Source organism: Perna viridis, chromosome 13 (genome assembly GCF_037379345.1).
Source record: "Perna viridis isolate PV_CMFRI_1.1 ecotype Kerala chromosome 13, ASM3737934v1, whole genome shotgun sequence".
Lineage (NCBI taxonomy): Eukaryota > Metazoa > Mollusca > Bivalvia > Mytilida > Mytilidae > Perna > Perna viridis.
The window spans coordinates 32197846-32223071 of record NC_142457.1 but is presented as its reverse complement, the minus strand read 5'-3'; the positions used below and the strand labels follow the sequence as shown (position 1 = coordinate 32223071).

Here is a 25226-nt window from a genome sequence, read left to right as displayed (position 1 = left end):
AAAAAAATAACACCACTAACTAATGCTTGAAGTTCTGGTTCAGTGATAGATTAATTACGTTCTGATTGTGATAAATGTCTACCTGCGTAGGCGATATGATGATCATTGCCCTTATCATCTTTTTGTTAGAAAATATATCCAATTGACTGCGTGGACGCATCGCTTGTCAATATAAACTGCTTGTCAAAATCTGGATAAAACAGGACAGTGGCTTCTGACAAAGGTCTTTTTAAAGAATCAAATGCTTCATGGCAGTTGGATGTTTATTTAAAAGGGGCGTTTTTAGAAAGTAATAATTTGCTAATCCAAGAAAACTTCGTAAATCATGTAGGTTTTTTGGTATGGGGAATGTACTGACTGCTTCTGTTTTTCTCTTATCCAATTTAATGCCCTCTTTAGAGAAAATGTGACCCAGATATATTGCTCTGATCTAGCAAAGGTGCACTTGCTTGGTTTAAGGGTATATTTAGCCTCACGTATTTTTTTTAAAATAAGGTCGAGGTGATGAAGGTGTTCAGTAATATTTCTTGACCATATGATGATGTCATCTATGTAAACGAGACAACGCTTCCATGTAAGGCCTCGTAAAATTTTGTTCATGGCCATTTGAAAGGAGAAACTGGCATGTGTAATGCCAAAGGGCATTCGTTTGAATTGATACAAATTATCATGTGTAATAAAGGCTGTTTTCAGCCTGGAGTCCTTTTCTAGGCCAATTTGCCAAAATCCACTAGCGAAATCTAGAGTGGAAAATAGTGAAGCATTCGCTGTGCCAATAGCATCAGCAACCTCATCTAATCTTGGCCTGGGAAAAGTCATAGGTTTAGTTACAGAATTTAATAGTTTGTAATCTATTGCAAATCTATATTCTTGTTTTGTGTTTTGATGTAATAATTTATTTTTTACTAAAACAACAGGACTAGCATAAGGTGAATTTGAATGTTCAATTATGTCATTTTCAAGCATTTGTTGAACCTGCTTGTCAATTTCTTATTTCATAGGTGGACTAGTTCGATATGGACGAGACATAAATGGTTTGATTTCTGTTCATTCAGTAGTATGTTCAAATGCATTTGTTTTTCCTAACTCGCTCAAATCTTGAGCAAAAAACATCTCTGTTGCTTTTAAGGAAATTATCCAATTTTTGTTTTTCTTCTGTACAGAGATTAGCTTGAGATAGGTCAAAATTGATTTCATTTTTGTGTCTGCATGACATTATCTTCGGATGTGTTTTTAATCAAACAGCTTGCGGGTTGCATTGCTGAATGTATCATGCGGTCAATTGGCTCTACTAAGACCGTCGTATTGGTCGCCGTTCGCGAGAGTTTAATATTGATGTTTTGTACGCTTTGCAGAGAAATTTCTATAGCTTTAATTATGCGGACTAATCCAGCGTTTTGCTCTATTATATCGATATCTATCAATTTATTTTGAAGTGTAAGCGTGTTATTTTTTCCAGTTTAAAATGGCTTTGTGTTTCAATAAGAAATCATGACCTAGGATCAAGGAATAAGTCAGTTCAGGAATTACTAAAAATGTATGGGTGCAGAAAGTGTCTCCTATTTTAAATGTTGTGATGAGATTCCCAAAGACACCATGACTAGTCCCGCCTGCACTTCGGATATTCCTAACATCGGATTTTTGAAGTGGCTTTTTGCACAACTTAGAATTCTTGTAGAAATTAAAATTAATCGCGTTAATTGCAGCTCCTGTGTCAATTAGAGTCGATTCTTCATTGTCAGCGAATGAAACAGTTACTAAACATATTTACGATTTTGTCATCAGTTTGATTGCCACATTACATGATTTGTTTAGCTTATTTTTCGAAAATCCTTGTGGCTTATCCGAGATGTCCCGGACATGCGCGAATTCCTATCTCGGTCCTCTCAATGCAGTCTGGCAAGCTTTAGAAAAATGGCCTAATTTCTCACATTCATGACAATAAACATTTCTAGCGGGACTTTGATTTCGAGATCTACAAAATCCATTGCAGCCTCTACATTGTGTTTATTACCGTTTGTTTGGGGGAAAGGTTGGCGTCGAGTCTGTGGTTGAAATGGTCGTCGGGTGGTTGTTTGGAAGTTCTGCCTGAACGACGGTTGGAAATTATGGCGAATAAATCTTGGCTGGTTTTGACGATAGGGAGGTCTATAATTTGTCCAATTTTGGGAAAGATGGGGTGGTGGATGGGGCTGATGTGGCGGATTCATATAAAAGTGAGTGTTATATGTATATCGGCGAGATTGATAAAAGTCGTCGCTATTGGAAGCGGGACATGACTGGACGACGTGGTATTAGTGCATTTACATTATTTATTGTGAGTTCCTCGTTGTCATCAGTTTGGATGACGTTAACCGTTTTCAATTCATCTTTTAAAGATTTTATTTCGACCAAGAGGTTATCAATTGAATGTTTAGTATCACCAGAATCAGTGGGTAAGGCTTGTCCACTAATTGCGCGGCATGTCTAAATCCTTCATGTTTTTCGGCTCTTTTGTAATGACCAGACCCTTTATTGAAGGTAATAATCCGTTTAGAGCAATTGACAATAAAATATTATCAGGAAGTTTATCTTTGGAAGCTGCCTTAGAAAGCCTACTTAAATAGTCATTAATGCTCTCGTTTTTCCCTTGCCTACAATTTAATGTAGATAAATCAGATGTGTCTGTAACTTTCTTAAACCTATTTTTGAAAGCAAGAATCAACTGATCCTAGTCCAATTTTGTCTCTTCGGGAAGTGTATTATACCAGATTTTGGCGTGTCCCTCAAGTTGGAAAGGAAAGGACTCCACCCGCTTTTGTTCTCCCGAATCATGGAAGTCACACCTGAGTTCAAATTGTGGGAACCAAGTCAGTGCTGCATCACCCTGGTCGTTCCCATCGAATTTATCTAACTTAAGGCCTGCGGACATAGGAAAAGGACTTGGGAATGAAGATGAAAGTTTAGATGAGTAAGATGAAAAGCTATTTACCTTATAACCACACAATGAATTGTTCAAATTGAATGTTCGTTCTAAATTTTCACTCACAGGATTTTCTTTTTCAGCAATCTTCTCAGTCTTATCTGGAACGGAATTTGAAATCGTTTGTTTAGACAGTATCGGTGAGTTCGATGGAAAATAGGTATGTTCCGATTTAATTTGAGGTTCTGGTTTATCGTAAGGTGTTGAAGTGAATTTCTGTTGTGGACTTTCAGCACGTGATTCTGGTTGAGTCGAAAATCTATCACCTGATGAAAGTTTGAACTGGTGTTCTCAACCTTAAAATTGACTTTTCTGGATGTCTTAGAGTTGATATTAACGCTGAATGGTGTCACGAAATGTGCGGCTAGTCTAGATCTCGACGTCTTAGGTGAGTCGAATTTTGGTAAAAACCGTGACAGGTTTGGTAGTATGGAATCGTTAGTATCGTCAAATAAAGAGTTGCCACTTTTTACAGTCTTTCGTGTTTTTAGAGCGTAGGAAATAGTTGTTTCCGTTAAAGAGATCAGAAACCTTCTTCATTTCGTATAAGGTTTATAATTAAGGTAAACTGTCCTATCTCAGAAATATGAATGAGTAATCAAGGGAACCAAGGTTATAGCGGTAATCAAAAGAATGTAATCCAGGGACAAAGACCAGACATGGAAAACAGACATACACAACAAAGAACATAAAGTAACTAAAATCATACATACAAAGTAACGTGATGTCTGTTGACTGTTCTCCCAGTTTTCCATGAACTACCAGGAAACGATGATTCTTCACCAGATATTATGACGGTTTTTTTTTGCTTGGTTGGCAGAGTGTTTTGTATTGTTTCCGTGAGACTGTAGGGGAAAGCTCACGCCGTCACAATATGGACTGGTACCTGTTATATCTAGGCAGCTAAAATAACAATACGTCAGTGTAGTTGGTACCAGACGCTCGAAATGGCCAACGTCGCCCATTATATAGGGGCTTGATGTTGAACCTGCCGTTCCGATTCGTCCAGTAAGACCAACCCACTGTTCATACATAATGAGTTGCACAAATGAAAGAGGCATCCATAAACAATCTGAGTTCAATAAAAGAAAAGTTTCTTTAAATTTCACATATATCTAATCTTCGTTCGACAAGTAAACATAAACATTTGCCAAAATACAAAACAGTTACTCCAATTAATTAGTTTTTAAATTCCGAAACAAGTAAACTTAACTAATGACCAGATGCTGCGGGCGAAATACGGCCTTGACTGTTTTTGCCATGAAGAAACTTTTGAACATCCTGCTTGATTTTTTAAAAAAATATTTGTTGTGGGAGCCTATATCAGGATCAGGTCGCTAAACAAAGTCAATTTTTTAGCCGTACCTTTGTAATCCTCCAATTTTTTAACTGACACCGGAACTGGTAGCAGTGGTCATAAAACAACTTCCATCAAGGCTCACAATATTTTGAAAATTAAAGATAGATATCTATTTTAATCAAAGTTTTCACATGGTAAAATTGAAGAGAATTGTCGAAAGTTTAGAACAACTCGTAAAAATATGTCGACAAACAAAGAATGAACTAGACGTTTGCCACAAAAATACTATATATGACACAAACAGTGGTCTGCACCTACAATACTTCCACAACTTCTCAACTAACATACTCCCAACAAGGGAGTTGTTTTTGGTTCGAAATGTCTGGAAAAGAAAAGGTTCACAAAATATTTGGAAATGATATTTATATCAGTAAGACATATTATAGCGAGAACCATAGAACTTTTGAAGTGACGTTACGTGTAGTTGGATCAAATAATTAATAACTTTATCAACAATGATTGTTTTAATTATTTGAAAATACAACGTTCTTTTTAAAGAAGAGTGTGGAAAGAAAAAGGAATTCTTAGGACTTAATATAAAAAAATGTCCAAGTTTTACCTTTTTGATAAATTTTATCATGCATAGATTCTTGCTAACAATAAGTGTGAACAAATATTTTCCAGAAATGTATTTAATATATGCAGAAAAAATTGCAACATATGTTTTTGTATGAAAACATAGGACCAATATGGTAAAAACTTGTATAAAATAATATTTTGTCGAAAATCATATGAAAACAATATTATTTTTGTATATTAAATCTTATTGAAAACATATAAGTATGAAAACGTATAAAAAATATATGATGCACTTTCTGCTGTGTAACTTATTGCCAACTCTTCTACAGATGAGATCAAGTCTAACAAAACTGTCCTAGAACTGCCGAAAGAACACTACATTTGTATTACAACTATTTTCGTTGAGTCTGCTCTGCTAGAACTGTCAGAAGATCTGGTTCTAGAACTGTTCTATGACACTTTTAGAACTGTCCTAGAACCAGCTCTTCTGACGTTTCCCCCGAGAGGTTAGAACTGTTCTAGAGCCGGATCTTCTGACGGTTCCCCCGAGAGGTTAGAACTGTTCTAGAGTCGGATTTCTGACGGTTCCCCCGAGAGGTTAGAACTGTTCTAGAGTCGGCTCTTCTGACGGTTCCCCCGAGAGGTTAGAACTGTTCTAGAGTCGGATTTCTGACGGTTCCCCCCGAGAGGTTAGAACTGTTCTAGAGTCGGATCTTCTGACGGTTCCCCTGAGAGGTTAGAACTGTCCTAGAGTCGGCTCTTCTGACGGTTCCCTGAGAGGTTAGAACTGATGTTATCTGTGTGTTTGGTACACAGCAAGGTAAAAAATAATTATCATATAGTTAAACCAACATTGTACTATACATAGTAAATAAAAACAAAAGAAAAAAAGAAAGAAGGCAAATACTTGCATAACACAATAGATAATTAAAAATATAATAATTTGCCTTTATTTTATAACTACGTTAACTCTCAATATGATGATTTTTGTAAATTAGTTTCTGAAAATGACATGGATCCAGTATGCATTTGAGACAACGAAATAAGCAGATACAAGTTGTTACTGTCATATAAAGGCAAGATTAACAATTGACAAAAAGAACTGATTTGGTGAAACATAGCTACGGTAACAGCGAATAACTGAAATACAGGATAGCTAATACTTTAAAAACTTTGAAAAAGGAAATTGTCATTTACAGTAGATTTCTTTAATGGCAAAATACGAAATGTTTTATTCAACATTCAAAATAATTAAAAAAATGAAATATGTTGATGTACGTTGTTCTTGTATTAGCATTATTTTGTGTCTATATTTCACGTAATATGCACAATTTTGAATTTGAATAATAAATCAGATATCATTTAAATCAACACAACAAAAATATTGTAAAAATAGGGAAATGTAAGTGAAGATGATTTAGATAAAAGTTATAAAACTTATGTAAATGAGACAATACCAATTTTATGTAAATATAAATATTTCATATAACGTATACATGTTCCAACCAACCAAAAAAAAATAATAATAATACGTACGAATCAACAAAAATAAATGAGAAATACCGGACTCCACATTGTATGAGGGTTTACTCGTCGTTTATTGAAGACCACAGGGTGGCCATGGGCTGACATTTTCATGTTGTATATGATATGTACACCATACCTTATTTTGTTATATTTTGTAAACATTTAGTTCTTTTGCTACAACACTGCAAAAAATAGAGAAATAAGTAATCTAAATAACGAGAGGGAGATACTTTCAGCGCCAACCTCTCGCAACACATTTTGAATGTAAACAAGCTTTTACTGAAAGTAGTAGGTCATATATTCGGCGGTCATGCGCATTTGGGATATAGGCATGACCATGTAAGTAACAAAATTGTATGGTGCGCATATTGTGTGATATGCTAGGAACACCATATCACAGCAAATTAAAAAATCATAAGACTAGACTAAAATGTTTTAGCCAAATCAAAGTTTATCAATTATAACATTCACTCAAAGTAACATGTGTACGCTGAAAATATGAAATATCGATAAAATATATTGAATTCTTTATTTTCTTTATTTTCACTATCCAATTATGTCTCTAAATGCCCTCCGTACAGAAAGTCATATCCCTATCGAGAACTGAGGACGTAGAACCAATAAAGTCATCAATTCACCACACTAAAATGCGTTTTTCTCACAATGTAAGTATCCAATCTCGCCAATCTTCTGGGAAAATAAAAACATAGATCAGTTCATATAATGACTTTAAAATTGTAACTTTATAATTAGTAGTTCAACAAATAGGTAAAAAGAACCATTGTTATCAAGAACCGATGACACCTGCATACACATAATACATGCAAATGTTGGCAATTTCGTGATTTTTGTATTAATAAAAATAAAAAGTATAAAATAAAGCAAATAGACTAAATAAGCGTGAAAACATGTTTTTTGTCCTAATTTTAGGCCTCTCTGTCTGGTAAAAACTGGTATATTTAATTCTTTAATAAATGCACATGGATCTATATTCATAATTGAAGAGTTAAGCAACAAATAAATTAAGTAAAAAAATTAATATTTTGTCGTTGTCTATCAACATACTGAGACCACTGGGAAAATACGAAAGAATGTCACACCTCTGAGACCACGTAGGAGCAAAAATAGACTCAGTTCACAAGACAACGTAATCAATCGGTTCATTTACTATTGTTCACCAACACTCTTTCCTAACTTCTATACTCACTGCTGTCAAAGAGGGTCTGCAGTCCTACCGCAACACTTAGTACTCCCGTAGTGGTATTAATTCAATGTGAATCCTGAAAAATTCGAAAAATCTTTTGGAGACAATTAGTTCAAGAATATTATCAGAATATAATAGCATTAAAACCTGTGATTTTTTAACACTGTAAACTTCTATTCCCCATCCTCAGTTAAAATCCCGACTTAAAAACATTATACATCGTTGTTTTTCAAAAAAAAGATGGCACCACTTGATACAAATATATAGTTCTTGGTAGAGATTCCTCATACTTTGTAAGAAATAATTTCAAATCATCTTCCAAATATACAGAAGATGTTTACAAAATGCTGAAATTTTTAATCGACAACATATTTGTCCAGTGTGGTGGACGCGTTTTTCAACAAAAAGTCGACATTCCAATAGGAACAAATTGCGCTCCTCTACTTGATGACCTATCCCGTCACTCTCATGAGGCTGACTTTATAGCTGATCTGATCCGAGAGAAAGAATATCGTTTAGCTTGATCCTTTAATCTCACTTTTTGCTATATAGATGACGTATTATCTTTAAACAATCCTAATATTGGGGATTTGATACATCACATCTACTCCAAAGATATTGAGATAAAGGATACTACAGACACTGTGAAGTCAGCCTTATATCTTGAACTACACTTAGAAATCGATGGTAAAGGAAAACTATTGACGAAACTTTACGACAAAGGTGATGACTTTTCATCCCGAATTGTCAACGTTCCTTTCATCAGTGGCACCATCCCTTCAGCACCTGCGTATGGAGTGTTCATATTACTATAGGAACTATGCAGACTTTTTGTAACCCGCTAGACTTCTACAATCAGGCTTCTGGAACAGGGTTATGTTGCTCCAAGATTGAAGTCATCACTACAGAAGTTTTATGGTCGTCATCATGAACTATTGGATCGTTACTATGTATCCATCTGCACCATGAAAACTGATTTGTTCAACGTGTCATAGTTTGCCTAACCTCTTTCCTCTACACCGGACTTGACTTTTTATGAGTAACTCAGTGGATGTTTCTAGAAAAGCATAGAACGCTTATCCTACCGGTGTACCTGGTCCATGCTTCCATTTTTTTTTATATCATTTTATTCTAAAAAAATCCCCCATGTATCCCATAAGTATACAGAAAGATAATATAATTTTTAAAACATATAAACAATTCATTGGTAAGGTAATTGCAGAACAAATATCTCTTTTTAAACAAATAAATTAAAAGGAAATTTTGAATCCTGGGAGGTTATGATTAATTGTTCTGAATTTTACCATCGATAGTATAGTGAATCTTTGAGTAGGCGATAATTGTCTTTGGTAATCCGTTGATTCTGGTCCATCATGTCTGCTTAAATTGGTCTTATAGTCACACTCTTAATGGTAGCAGCAGTGTTTATGTACATCCAAAGATACAATCGGTAGTTAGTTTGCATTCCAAATGTGTCTTTTGTAGCTACGACCAGAGTTTCTCCAATTTTGAATCCAATGTCATCATTTTTTTTCTTGTGATATCTTGTATCTGGTCTTTTCTTGTATTTATTTTTTCAGTGTTTGAGAGTGTTATTTTTTCAAGAAAATCATACGACTTTTCATTCTTCCATTTCTTTGGTTTTGGCTTACTTTGTATTGCTGATATGTTATCTACAGACTGCACGCAGCTTTGTTTTCTTTAGATAGACTTCTTTTGGCGAATGAACACCAGGGTAAAGATTCTAAAAATTTTAGAGTCCGAGTTTCTCATTTACTTTTGTTACTCTGTATGTATTATTTTACTTATTTTATGTTCTTTAATGTGTTTGGTTCCCTTGATTACTCTTCCATTTGGTTATAGTCTTTGTGAAATGTCTTATTTCCACCATTTACATGAAAACATAGTTCTTCAGATATGGCACATACCATTTTAAAAGAAGGGAGATCCTAAATCAAATAACTGGTTTATTTTCCTTTTTAGCCAAGTAATGTTTTTTGTAGCTCAATATTTTTTTACTAGTTATTAAAGATTATAATAAATAATTGTGACAATAATCAATGAATGGAACATCTTGTTATTGAAGAAAAACTTTTTCGGAAAATTGAAGAGTTCATAATGTAGTACGTCAATGTTTTTGGTCAATAAAATTTAATATGCTAGACTTTTTAAATATAATAAATTTCAAGAGAAATATTCATGAAGTAATTTTTTATCAGATGTTGCATTCCTCTATGATGACGTTGCAATTTTGACAAATGGATAAAAGGGCATGATATAGTATATCTTTATCACCAGACCCATTGAAATATACAGGACCGTCGGACCTGTCCGGTAGAAAACTTTGATTTTTTCAGCCACCCATATAAGGGAAAAGAGGACAAAATTACAAAATTCAGAATTTGGTCCGGTGACCCCGGAATGATTTTTAATGGGTCTGTATCACACCTGATGCGGTAAATTGCACGCGAAGGTGTTATACAAGGTTTGCATTTGTTAATCTGTATCGGATAGACAGACTGTAATGTAGCTTATGAAACCAAAGTCATATCAGGCATGCTAAAATGTAGTACATTGTATTAGATAATCATGGATAAAAAAAATAAATATATTTTGGCAAACATCTCTTTTTGCGATTTGTTTTATTTGTTAATTTGCATGAGAATTTGGGCATCAAAATATTTCATATTTTTAGTTCCCTTTGCTGATACTTTGAAATATTTAAATTTTAGGCGAATTTTACCGAAATGTAAACATTTTATTGTACGGTGAAAGGAGTTTATTTATATATCCGGACAAACTTGTAAAGATAATGATAAACATGCAAACTTGACGTCCACAGGTATTTTATTAACTTGATAGGTACATCATTCAGGGTGTATACGTATACGAGTACATGTATACAACACCCTATACAGTAGATCTCTCGACCTGGTAAACTCTCTTGTACAAAGCCAAGCATTAATATAGCTATGTCTTCAGAAAGTTGATCTTCTGTGAGACTTGACATTTCTTTCTTCTTATAAGGCCTTATTTCACACTGAACTTTGTTCCATAATTCTTAGATGTTGAATTCGTGTAGGATTGGAAATCTGACAATAAATCTTTGTGTTTCAAAGAAAGCAGTCAGATACAGACAGCTAAAATCATTCAAGGGTATTTTATGCCATGTCTGTTACGAATAATTATTTTGACACTTCAAATACTCGAATGTAATCCTCTCACTGTGCATGACCATAGAAACAGGTAAAGCCTCATGTTGACAATATTATAACAAAATACTTCTACCATAGGAAAATTCATACCGATTTCTTGTTTCATTAGTAAATAAATTAAGATTATTTATTAAAGTTTTTGTGATGGTAATAATTTCTCTTATCTATTAAGAGCAAAATGGGTTAGCACAATGTCTACTTTCACTTGCTTTATTTAAATGTCTTATTTCAATAGCCAAAGATTGTAAGCTCGCAAGGTGACCCTGTGGATTCACGGGAAAAGGTCTTTGGCTTCAAATCATAAGCATGTATAAGAAGTGTTGGTTATAGAGAAAGGATTTTAATCATTTCAATTAATTCTACTAATAAGTTTGGTAAAAGAGATAAAAAAACTGCAAGTTTCGATAACTATGCATGATATATTGAATTACACAAAAATTGCAAACAAATTACAAACTGGTATTTGGTTTTGAATGTCTTAACATTACAAACTTGAATTGACACAAGGCCTATAGAATAAACATTTTATCATCTTTCATTTTTGATTTTTTCACACAAAGACGGCCTCTCATACATAAAACAAAAATTATCATGGAGTTCTTTCCGCCTAAGACAACCACAATTTTCTCTCACGCCGTCAATGTCATTTGGTTCTAGGGGATACCAAGGAAGATAACTTGCGGTGTGTCCGGTTTGACTGTGAACCCAGTTTCCTCTTTTGCTTTGATCATACAAATCTGTCCAAAGCGTGATGTCTGAAAAAAAATGATAGATAAAATTGGCATAATTTTTACTGATATATTCTGATACAAGGGTAGGATGTTTATCAGGGTCTGAAAACATTTCAGCGACGTAAGCACTGGTCTTACTTTGTAGGTAAGAATTCGAAGATCGGTGATATACTTCAGACAAACACAACAAAAACATAAAATAACTAAACTAATATATACAAAGTAACAAACTCAATTGAGCAACTTGGACTCAACTAGAACCTGGAATCAGGGACCAGGGTAAGCGTCTTCTGCTTTTCTAGAAATACCTGCCAAGTTGCTAATAAAAAGTCAAGGCCGGGGTAGAAGAAAGAAGAAAGGAAAACTAAGACACGTTGAAAGAGTAATCAAGGGAACCAAGGTTATAGCGGTAATCAAAAGAATGTAATCCAGGGACAAAGACCAGACATGGAAAACAGACATACACAACAAAGAACATAAAGTAACTAAAATCATACAAACAAAGTAACAAAAGTAAATGAGCAACTCGGACTCCACTAAAAACTGGGAGCATGGACCAGGTGCACCGGTAGGGTAAGCGAACAAATATGTTTTCATAGTGCCGATGACGATCCATAATGACGACCATAAAACTTTTGAAGTGATGACTTTAATTTTGTAGCAACATAATCCTGTTCCAGAAGAAGCCTAGCTCGATACAAAAAGTCTGCTTAGTTATCTACAGCTCAACTCAAAATATTGATGATTTACCACCATCTACTATGCATCATGTACCAAGTTGAAACCCTAGATTAAGCCTACGAGGAAGTATCATCCTGTCAGTGAAAGTTTCATGTCTAAAAATTTATCCGTTTTGTTGAAATGATAACTTTACATGAAAAAGTATTTGCACTATGACAAACGATCAAGACATGCCAGTCTAGTACGCTAAAACAGATTTAAGAGCAGAGAAGAGTTTCGAATCTTGCAAATTGCGTCTCGCATCGATTTATGAGTTTTTATATAAATTTAGGATTATGTCTGTGTACACTTAAAAGGTAAGTGATGGTGCTTTTGAGCATATTCATCAATTAATAACTCTACCTGATTTAATCCAATTGTTATAATTTGAATATTGCTCCAAAATTGAATTAAAACGTTATGCTTTTATATCATTTAAATTATAAATGCATAGTGTGTTCCTCGTTGCTTAAAGTTTGCTTCGATTTGTCATGTCCAAATATGCAAGTGTACGATTTAAATCCCTGATTTAAGCTTTTTGTTGAACTTCTGAATGATTTAAAACAGCTACAGTAGGGATAAGACAGTACAGACATCCACTAACAACTAGCGCCTTCTTAATCCGATAGATATGAAAGAATATTGGTCTGTTAGTACTTACCATCCGTGCAGGGGTATTCTTGCCATATCCAATCCATTTCTTCTATTGTTTCAATAGCAACATGATGTGCTCCAAGTTCTTCACAATCTGCCTACGATAAAAAAGTTTTTTGTCTTTCTTGAAGTGAGTAAATTGCAGAAAATTTATTGTAGTAAACTTTGAAAATATTGCGATGTTTTAATATTTGTGACCACTGTCTAACCACAATAATGACAACTAGCATCTTAAAAACTGGTTATATATCAAACTAAAATATATCAACCGAACACTCAATATTATATATAATAATGGTTGCATGTAATAATTTCCTAAATTGATTTTGTTTTTTTTATTATCTTCAATTGTAATCTACTGTAATTGTATTTTATCTCCAATATGGATCATCTCCATTCCCTGTTTTCTCGTTGTAGTCAGGTACTTGGTATTTATGTCCTTTTTCTGCTTTGATGTGTCGGTATATTTATGTCCCTTCTCTGCTTTGAAGTGTCGGTATAGTTATGTCCTTTTTCTGCTTTGATGTGTCAGTATATTTATGTCCTTTTTCTACTCTGATGTGTCGGTACATTTATGTCCTTTTTCTGCTCTGATGTGTCGGTATGTTTATGTCCTTTTTCTGCTCTGATGTGGCGGTATGTTTATGTCATTTTTTCTGCTCTGATGTGTCGGTATATTTATATCCCTTCTCTACTTTAAAGTGTCGGTATGTTTACGTCCTTTTTCTGCTCTGATGTGTCGGTATAATTATGTCCCTTCTATGCTTTGATGTGTCGGTACATTTATGTCCCTTAGGTTTTCTCTGTTCTGATGTTTTGGTATTTTTATTACCCTTATATTCGACGTCACATACAACACATTTTCGAATTGAAGATCTACTTTTTAAACCGTCAGAACTTACCGCAAGAGTCGTCTCTCTTTTATTTAATATGAAGATAGTTCGCATATATGCATGACGTCTTAGAACCAACGAGTCGCTTAATAGCTTAAATCATGCGTAACAAATCCTTACGGGAAAATCCCTTACTCATATCCGCCATGTTGGTTTCTACGGGACGATTTGTTTACAGACGAAGTTCGTAAGTTTCCGTCGAACTCCGGTGACAATCGTCTGCTTGATCAACTTCTCGGTATTGTACGTTGTTCGTGTGAAATAAATCCGAGAAATAACGCCGAAATGCATTCTGGGTTCTTCGGTTTTTGGACAAACCATTTAAACGTAAACAACATCTCCTAGCAACTGTAAACATGGCCGACTTTTTACAATGTAAATATTGGCACCGAGAATTAAAACCTGACCGGAATTTAACTATTCAATATTTAGGGAGAAGCCATTTGGCTAAACGAATGAGCAAGTCATTTAAGACAATTTAAACGACGGTAGGTGTCAATAAAGTCGTAGAAAATATTTTTATTCAAATTTTTACAGTATATTATTTATGTGACGCCGAGTATAGTTTCTTCTTGCTTTAATGTATCCGTATATGTTTTATTTTGTTATTAAGTCCAATTTGTCTGTTATTAGTATCACGTAGGTAATTTTAATTTGTAATCTATTATAGTGACATAATCAGAGTTAAATTCCTTAACTTTGAAATCTACAATACATTCTGTAATTTTTTATCTCATAAGAACAAGGGCCATGGGAAATGCTACATATTATTTTCTGTTTGATATTGCATTTTAAATAAAGTGTCAAAAATAAAAAAAGTGTGTTGGCTGTCCAACCTTGCATCGCCATTTAATTGATTTTTTTTATCTGGAGTGGTATTTAACATTTTTTTGACAGGTTGGAATGTCTGTACATTCCTTCTTTGATCACTTGTAATTTTTGTAATTTTGATGGTCTTTAGTTAAACTATCATTCAAATATTCTACTGCCATGGTGAAATGTTATTTATAAAAATGAATCAATACATGCATTGGTGGTTTACAACAATATTTTTTTGAAAAGAAGTTCTTGATGATGTTTTTAGCCATATTTACGAAATAAAATACATTTGATATAACTGACTATTGTGATTAATGAATATTGTACATACAGGCAATAAGTGGCACATCATAATTCTCAATTTGATCTTGTTTGCCCCATATTTATTCAATACATCTAGAAAACAACTAAAAAGCTATTTAAACTTACCCTGAAGCATTTATGACGTAGATATTCGTTGACTGCTTATATAAGAACAAAATTGCAGGAAAATGTTTCCCGCCATTATCGCACAGTGCATTTCAACAAAATTTGACCTATCAATATCTACGAAAAATAAGTACAGGACGGGCAGACAGGCAAGGTGATTTCAATATATCATCAATACCTACATTTTTTTAGTAGACAGATGACTTCCATACGTACTTTTGATAATATTAATAGGTTATTTTTTTAATCAACCTGTTAACGACGTACCTTAGCTTTTCCCCAATGCTTCTGTTGACATTGGAACTGATAGCAATGGTCGTTGAACTTCTTCCATCCAGATTCACAAGCTATACCTACTAGTTATATCATGATATGTTACTACTAGTCTCTGCTAAAATAATGCACTGTATGAAACTTAGTAATAAATTACTTATCTCTAATTATGTTTCTTGCAGTACAATGATAGCAGTAAATGTGGAAACTACATTGCCGAAGAAAGTGAGCTAATAAATTTGAATAACTTTGCTCTTCAATAAGTTAGACCTCGAATGAAAAATAACAATGGCGGCCATGAAACAAAAGAGGTCATCTTGCGAATAAAAATAAGAAAAGAAATCCAGTAGCACCAAGCAATTTGACGTCTTTTAATTCTTTTTAGTGGAGATGTATCTGTAAATCCTGGACCTCTCAGATACCCTTGTTGATACTGTATAGTATGTGATGATTGTAATTGCAACCGTTGGTGCCATATCAAATGTATACACATTAATTCACCTGAATACCATACACCATCAAACTCTATCAAAAACTAGTGTTGTAGAACATGTACTTTAACAAGCTTCTTTTTCGATACGTTTGTCGATCAAAACGAGGAATGAAACGCACCGGTACAACACCATAATCTCTCTTTACCAACGGGTAACAACTCTGTTATAAACATTTGATCAAATATATTCGATAAATTGGTTAATCTGAAAAAATGTGCCCCAACACATTAGTTGTGCATACCATAACATAAATAGTTATAGGCATAAGTACGAACATGTGGTCGATTTACTGCAAAAGAATGTTGTAGATATTCTATTCCTCTCGGAAATCAAAATAGATGAATCTTTTTCAAATGCCATGTTTAATGTTGATATTTATTCACTTTACAGAGCTGACGGATATCAGCATGGGACAAGCCTCACAACCTACACATGGTCAGACCTTGCTTGTGATAGTATGTAAAAGAAAGCAGAATTCAGAGACATAGTGGTAACAGTTGGTAATACACAATGCCTATCTAATTGGTGCATACAAACAAACAAAAATTGACTGACAATAAATTCCATGATGATTTGAATGTGATCATGTGATCACTAAAATATACGACATTTATATGCTTCTTTGTGACATGAATATGTTAGACAACAAAAAAGCATGTTTTTAATTTTTGTATTTGAAAATACTGTCAAGAAAGGTACATGCTAGATGTAATTCTAACAAACCTGAAAAAGATACCAGCCCACAGAAAGACAATACGATAATAACAAACTAAGATATGACAAAACAGAAACACTTAACCACTTTCTGTGAGTTTTGTACAACTTATTGGTGGCACAAACACTGAAGTTAATTTTAACTCAGTTGCGTGAAATATATCTGATAATCAAAATTTGCATCCAGTTATTGTAGCTTTTGCTACTAAACGTAAATTTGAAATCAATGTAAAGAAGGCAACTAGTATTGATGGCAAAATATTACAGTATGCCAAACCAATTACCGAACTTGTTTTTCTATCGATTTACAAAAAAGTCTTAATAAACGATTCTGCAGGCCTGTTTGCGTATACCTTGCAACATATTTGAAACAATCATTAAAATCCAACTTTCAAGATATTTTTGAAAACTTTTTATTACAGACGTATTGCTGTTTTTCAATCTGGCTATGGCTGTCAATCAACCTTACTGAAATACCTAAAGACTGTGGAAAGGTGGTAGATAAAGAGTAATCAAGTGAACAAATATTCTAGCGGTAATCAAAAGAATATTCCATGGACAAAGATCAGACATGGAAATAAGAGAAACAACAAAGAACATAAAATAACTAAAATAATACCTACAAAGTAACAAAAGTAAATGAGCACCTCAGGGTACCCATGGCGTGTTACTTGCTAGGGTTGTCAGGCTATAATACGGAAAACCTAACCGCAAACCATAGATGTGCACTGTGTTGGGAAAGATGTCACGTTTCTCGCACGTTAAAGAGCCCTACTGCGGTATTCTCCAGGAGTAGGAACCTTTGCGCTCCGCCACAGGAGGCTACATTGCCCGACCCTACCCACCCCTCCCTAATGCTAGTGGCAATGAAAATTTGTCGACCCTGCTGTCCTTGTGTCCCATCCCATTTTTCATTTCATCAACATCATTTCAGGTTCATTTAATCATCCTTTTCATGTTCATCGCCTGAATATAGAACCCCAATAATCAATCAATCGATCGGACTGCACTAAAAACTGAGAGCATGGACCAGGTACACCGGTAGGGTAAGCGTCCTCTGATTGTCTAGAAACACCCGCTGAGTTGCTCACAAAAAGTCAAGTGGGGGTAGACGAAAGAGGAAAGAAAAACTATGACACGTTGAACAAATCAGTTTTCATGGTGAAGATGGATACACCGTAACGATCCACAAATGCATGATAACGACCATAAAATTTCTGTAATGATGACTTCAGTCTTGTAGCAACACAACCCTGTTCCGTAATGATTGCTTCGGTCTTGTAGCAACATAACCCTGTTCGGTAACGATGACTTCAGTCTTGTAGCAACATAATCCTGTTCCAGAAGCCTAATTGTAAGAAGTCTAGCGCGATACAAAAAGTCTTCGTAGTTACGGCAAGTTCTGGCATAACGTATGATTTGTGATATGAACACTCCATACGCAGGTGCTGAATGAATATTGCTACAGATGAAAGGGAAGTTGACAATTCTGAATGAATAGTCATCACGTTTGTCGTAAAGTTCAGTCAATAGTTTTCCTGTACCATCGATCTTTAAAGGAAGGTAAAGATATGAGGCTGACTTCACAGTCTCTGTAGTATCCTTTAGCTCAATTTTTTTGGGTAGATAAGGTGTATCAAATCCCCGAAACTAGGATTGTTTAACGATAATACGTCATCTATATAGCGGAAAGTTAGATTAAATGATTTAGCTAAACGATGTTCTTTCTTTCGGATGAGATCAGCTATAAAGTCAGCCTCATAAGAGTAAAGGAATAGGTCAGCAAGTAGAGGAGCACAATTTGTTCCTATTTGAATGTCGACCGTTTGTTGACAAACGCGTCCACCACAATGGACAAATGTGTTGTCGATCAAAACTTGCCAGCATTTCGTAAACATTTTATTGGTACATTTGGAAGATGATTTGGTATTATTCTTTTTATAAAATATGAGGAATCTCTACCAAGAACTATACATTTGTTTCTAATTGTACAGTCTTTTTTGGAGAAACAACAATGCAATTTTTTAGTCGGAATATTAACTGAGTATGGGGAATAGAAGTGTTGAAAAATCATAGGTTGTAATGCCATTATATTCTGATAATAACCTGAATTGAGGGTTTCCAGAAGATCTTTCGAATGTTTTAGGATCCACATTGAATTAATACTACGGGAGTAACAAGTGTTATGATAAGACTGGAAATACTCTTTGACAGCTGTGAGTATAGAAGAGAGATATCTGTCCCCCATATGTATGGATCTAATTAAATCCTCAGACAGCTTACCACATAATTTGATACTGTTACAACTAAAACATTAGGGATTTAGTTAATCCGCTGAAAATATTTTGAATGGTGAAGCTGCTTGGTATCAAAATTTACTTAAAGAGTTATCAAGGATATCAAGATTCTAGTAAAAATCAAACGAATATAATCCAGGGATAACGACCAGACAGGAAAAACAGATATACACAACAAAAAACAAAAAATAACCAAAATAATACATCCAAAGCAATAAAAGTAAATGAGAAACTCGGACAACGACCATGCTCCTGTAGAAAAAAAACAATTTGGCTTAAATTGGACTAAGATTAACGGCTGTAAATATTATGAATACCATTCTGTCCAACAGAAAAAAAAGCGTTACAGTTAAATTCAAGATGTACATCATAAAAAATGTGTATCACATTCAACAAAAGGCAAGCAATGCCAGAAAAAATTCAATTGCCACTGAACCTAAACTTACTGATAAAATACTATTTTCATGTTTGTTGGTAACAACATAAAATGTGAGGGAGAGGTAAAACTGCTTGGTATCACAATTTTCTAAAAACTAGATTCCAACAACCACATATCAAATATCTGTAAAAAAAGTAGTAACGAATAGGTACAAACTTAAACAAAATACACAATTCACAATTTATTGCACTCATTTATAATGTCTAATCTAGGTACTATCCCCTACTACGGCACAGTACACAATACTAACAAAATTTTAAAAAGTACAGCAACGTGCACTTAGATTAATATATGATGTTAATAACAGCTCATACACTGCTCAGCTCGAAAACCCAAACTCATGGTGCTTTTATGTATGTCTTGTGTATTCGTGTGCTTGTTTTTTCTTGCTTTAAAATATCCATATCCATAGTTGGTTTTAAGAGATCTACTGAGTTCATGTTACTAATGTCATATTGTACATATTTTATGTCTACTATAAATAAAACTTTCACACTTTTTTACTTCATTGTTTTTATAGTGTAGTTAAATTTTATACAATTAAGATTGACTGGTTGACTATGGTGAAACATTCCATAGCATTGATATTACATATTAAAATGACATCTCATGCATTACAGGGGAAAATGTCTGCTAGATTGAACGAACTCTACTTTGTACCAGTCTGACAAGTTGAGCCGGATTTTTGACGTGCTATCTCACCCAAGAAACAGCCAACAGATAAGCATACCACATCACTACTACACATCATTCTGTCCTCTGTCCAACCTAGTCGACACTTCATTCCCGATATGCGGCACGATATAGTCAAAGAGTAATCAAGGGAAGCAAAGTTATAGCGGTCAACATAGTCACAGGGAGCCATTTTCGTTCATTCTTTGTGTTATAATTTTGGAATACCATAATATAGCTTCTTTTTGGTAGAACTTATTCTTGATGGATTGGCATTCCCATTTCAATAATTATGGTTTTGAGTACATCTTACAATTATTGTTTTGATTCTTAAACTTCCTTAGTACAAATGTATTTGGTTCTAATAGTGCTGATAAAAAGTTGCCCATTTTGACATGTGATTTGTGATGAATGTATATTCTCTTTAAAGGGAAAGACCACCTTTACATTAAGGTAGGCTCTTTTGATAAAAATCACACACATGTAACCAAAAAATAAATAAATAAATAAATAAATAAATAACCTTCAATGCAAAATGCGTCTTTGTAAAATGCACAGAGCTATACAAAATTCGAAATCTTTGAGATATATGTGAATAGCAATCTTGCAAAACTCTTCTATCTAAAGGATCGATAATGTTGATCATATACAAATTAATTGATTTTTACCGATTGCTTACAATTAGCTCCAGACGTCACAAAGTCGGTTTGGTACTGATACAAATACTGCTTGTTAATATGTAAACAAAAAATATTCCGTAAATATTTCTATGATCTTGTTCTTCTAATCACCAAAACATGTTAATCTTGTCAACTTATGGTTGCACAAATGATAAAAGAGAAATTTTCAAACAGTTTTTGACCGATAACACGAACGATCTTCTTACATTTGCTTATCTGTTTTGCCTCAATCTCTTCTCCTGTGTATTTGAAATTGAAATTATTGGTGAAAAGTCCAAAATTGGCGCTTTCTTCGGACATCGTAATCAACTACCTATTTACCTTCACTTTACAAACCGACCATGTTGGCGTCCATACACGCGAGAAATTCAAATTCCCTAATCATGTAATTCGTTTGATTAGTAAAGAAAAGGAAAATATTGTTTTTTTAATTTAATTTTCATGAACATTTAACAGATAAGTTTCGATATTCATGACTTGCCGGTAACATAATCTTCTTCTTTAAGACTAGGTTGGTTTTTAGTTCTACTGGTCAGTACATGACTATAAGTAACAGTTCAGAGCTTCGGGTTGATTTTAAACATAATCCAATCAAGATAACTTTAAATGAATTTATTTTGATCAATTTTTGACTTCATCATTACGTTAAAGCGATTCTAGAACAGGATATGAAGCTCCTTTCTCTATCATTATTTTCACTTCAACCTTTACTCTAAATGCATTGAATATTTGAGCTCAATAATGATTTGCTGATCATACGTTTAAATGTAAAATGTACAAAGTAGATAAGCAATTCGGACTCAAAACTGGGAGCATGGACCAGGTGCACCGGTAGAGTAAGCGCCGAGTTGCTCATTTAAGTTTACATACAGATCTGTTTTATATAAAAAAAACGTACAATAAATTAATAAATTTCCACTAAGATCTAGAATGATAACTTTGCAAAATGCAAATTTCTTATACAATTTTTCTCCAAAGTACAATGACCGAAGGAAAAACTAAATCTGGTCAGGTGGTCTGTTACACTTATGAATAAAAATAAATATAAAGTGAATTTAATGAATGTATGATACCTATGTCCGATATTTATAAAATCTGGTATGAAATAAGTGAAAGAGTAATCAAGGGAACCAAGATTATAGCGGTTATCAAAAGAATGTAATCCAGGGACAAAGACCAGACATGGAAAACCGACATACACAACAGAGAACATAAAGTAACTAAAATCATACATACAAAGTAACAAAAGCAAATGAGCAACTCGGACTCCGCTAAAAACTGGGAGCATGGACCAGGTGCACCGGTAGGGTAAGCATCCCCTGCTTTTCTAGAAACACAAGCCGAGTTGCTTATAAAAAGTCAAGTCCGGGGTAGACAAACGAGGAAAGGAAAACTATGACCCATTGAATAAATCAGTTTTCATGGCGCAGATGGATTAATTAAATCAAATAAAGATCGCATATGAATCAACAACAAACAGAGGTTTTATTTTATCGTTTAAATTCGTATTATATTTGTTAACATTTTATAGCATCGCTCTCTTTTGGTCCTTTGATATGATATATCTATGTAGATACAACCCAACTTTGCAGACTTTATATTGCTGAAAGGAGAACTCATCTTGTTCTCCTAACGCTCATACACTAGTGACAATTAGCGAATCGAAACAAGGACATTTGATTAGAACGCATTACTTTATGCACCTGTCCGTTACATTGAAATTTTTACAGGATAATTTTTTCCAGGAAATTTATAGAGTAAGAACAGACACAGCAGTGAGATAATGACGGAATATATTTCTTTATTATAATTAAAGCGTACGATTTCTAGATAACTATACCTTTTAAAGCCCAACACTAGAATATATATTCATTCGCTTTACACACTACCAAATTAAAATGCTCGATGGAAATTATTTTTGATAATAGAAAATACTTCGAATCGGTCATTCACGAAAGAGTTCTTTTTAAGTAGCAAATTTGTAAAAATCATGCAAATTCGGCAACATGTGATACACCTAAAAATGTTAAACATTTTTGTTTTTGTTATTAAGTTATTCATTCCAATCTGTCTGCTCTTAAGAGTTAATCACTTTGAAATTCCAGTATTTCAGTGTCATGTACTGAGTTATCACTCTTAATTTTAAATTCTACAGTGCATTCTATATATATTTTAATCTCTTATGAACAAGCATTCTATGAAAACCCCCATGTTATTTTTTGTTTACTTTATCATTTTGAACAAAATATTAAAAATCAAAATAAGTAAGCTCTCTAACCATGTTTCACATTTTAAATGATTCTCAGCTCGAGTGCTACTTTAATCGCTAATATTGTTAGCGACTTCTTGCACTTGTAATTTCAGTACTGTACTTTGGTACAAGATATGCATAAATATATATTACATCGTCACCTTATGTTGCAGATATGTGCCATAAAACCGTCATTTCTAGCTTCATACGAGATCAAAATGTACCTCTTTAATACAATTCATATGTATTCTACGTGTGTATTTTTACTCGTATGAGAGCGTGAAGTGTACAGTAAAAGATGAAATGATCGGTTGTCATCGGCCTTCCTGTAATATAAAAACGCCTGGTTGTCTTGACTGGGAAACAGGATTATCACGGTTAAGGCGTCACCCGATTTGTCGCTTCAGTTCGTTGCATGTCGGGTCACTCGAAGTTTGCCACTTTTAGCCCGTTTACGAATTGTTGAGTTGCACAGCGAAGTTCAAAGTTCAAAAGCTTTATTTAGAGTCGATACATATAAAAAAATTACAACGCAAACTCTGATGAGCTAAAAAACCGACACATTATAGTTCATTTTCGAAAAAAAAAGGAAAAAAAAAGGAAACAGAAATGTGAAAAAACGTGAATTATCAATCATCTTCCTTACATCGACCTAAAATGACCAAATTTCAGTTCACTAAAATTTGTGATTTTTTAAAAAAAATTTGAACCAAGTCCAAACATATATCTACGCCAGGGTTTATGGTGAAAATGGGGAAATCAATGATTGATTTGAAATTAAGTAGAGCATTGAATTTGCCCTTGATGTTTAAAGCAGATGAAAATCAATGGCATAGAATATTGAACGATCAGCGACTTTCAAAACTTTAGTCTTATTTTCAAATGCAAAGCAATGTTCTGCTTTAAAAGTCAATTCTAAGTTAGAAGTTATAGACAAAAGAAAAATATCTAACCATAAATGATATTGACGACGCCACTCAAAAAAAAAAAAACAAAAAAAAAAAACAAAAAAAAAAAACAAAAAAAAAAAAAAAACAAAAAAAAAAACGCACTGACTCTGAAACAAGATAAGTGAAAAACTACCCCGCGCCAAATATAACAAAAAGCAAAAATACAAAAATAAATAAATAAATAAATGAAAAAAAAAAGAAACAAAAACGAAAACGAAAACAAAAACTAAAACAAAGAATAAACATTACAAATAACAAAAACACCCCACCCTCCAAAAAAAAACAAAAAAAAAACAACAACAACAACAACAAACAAAACAGAAGAAAAAAAAAGAAAAAAATAAGACAAACAAACCAACCAGAACAAAAAAATGTTTTTACACAACACGATCCCCAAGTAAACAGAATTTTCATGGCATTAAATTTTCCTTACCTGCAGAATGGTTTAGTAACACACTATTGTCGACGTTACTTATTGTTACTGGAGTGCAATGGCTAAAAAGGTCGCATTCACGAGTCACAAAGTCAAACGATGCAGAACAGCATCTTCCGATTCCCGTACAGGCAAAGGCACATTCTATTTCTGAAGATACAGCAAGCCCGCTTAAGAACGGTGTTTCCGACACAATTTGAGAGAATCTCAGTAAACTATATTGAGTAATTTTTTTTTCAAATTGAGATAAACTAAATTTTGTTGATGAAAAAAACATCAACACGTAACATATTCGCGATTCCATTTTAATAAAGTTTTATCTCAACTTTCTGATTAAAACGAAGTATAGAGTATAGATATAAATTTATGCACTCTTTTTCTCTGACTAAGCATGAAATATAACAAAAAATTGAAATGCTAATCTATTTAATGATTCGTTCGGTACATCTTTTATTCATAAAGTACTTAACAATCAAGCATATTACCGTTGTTTTTTGCCATCAGGTAATTGGCTTTGGAACAAAAGTGTCATAATAAGTTATGATAATAATCTTGGAGAATTAAATTACAAGTCTTTATAAAAATTAGTTATAATGGTAAAAATCCGAAATAAGTATGTCAACAGCTCCTCCCCGATCTGACAAAATAAATTTACTCATGGAAATCTTATCTATCTGAAATGATAACTTGTTTATTTGAGCATCACTGGTAATGTTTGGTCATTTTTCATTGGAAAGTTTGAAAATTTAGCTTTTTACTCGAGTATCTGACCTTAAAATGTTTATGTATTTAGTATTAGAAGTATTACACATTTTACTAAAACGATCGTGACAATCTTCCGTTATTCCTTTAAACTAATGGTATAAATATTTATATAGCAATGTCAAAGCTGTGATCATGAGTTACTAAACACTATTTTTTATACACAACCTGATTCTTATAAACACTAATATTTAAATGCAGTAGAAGTGCAAATGATTACACCCAGAC

At 33.6% G+C, this 25226-nt stretch overlaps 1 protein-coding gene and 1 pseudogene across 1 annotated transcript; both read right to left on the bottom strand.

Moving 5' to 3' along the window:
* Positions 1 to 1872: 1872 nt before the first annotated feature.
* On the bottom strand, positions 1873 to 3996 carry LOC148600350 (uncharacterized; annotated as a pseudogene).
* A 7201-nt stretch (positions 3997 to 11197) lies between these two features.
* On the bottom strand, positions 11198 to 24562 carry LOC148600349 (C-type lectin domain family 4 member E-like). Its single transcript, XM_088558607.1, has 4 exons — positions 24237 to 24562; positions 15301 to 15386; positions 12900 to 12990; positions 11198 to 11542 (listed from the first exon to the last, which is right to left on the bottom strand). Exons 1-4 carry the CDS (start codon positions 24538 to 24540, stop codon positions 11316 to 11318), a joined length of 708 nt encoding a protein of 235 aa, XP_088414733.1. The 5' UTR covers positions 24541 to 24562; the 3' UTR covers positions 11198 to 11315.
* Positions 24563 to 25226: the final 664 nt, after the last annotated feature.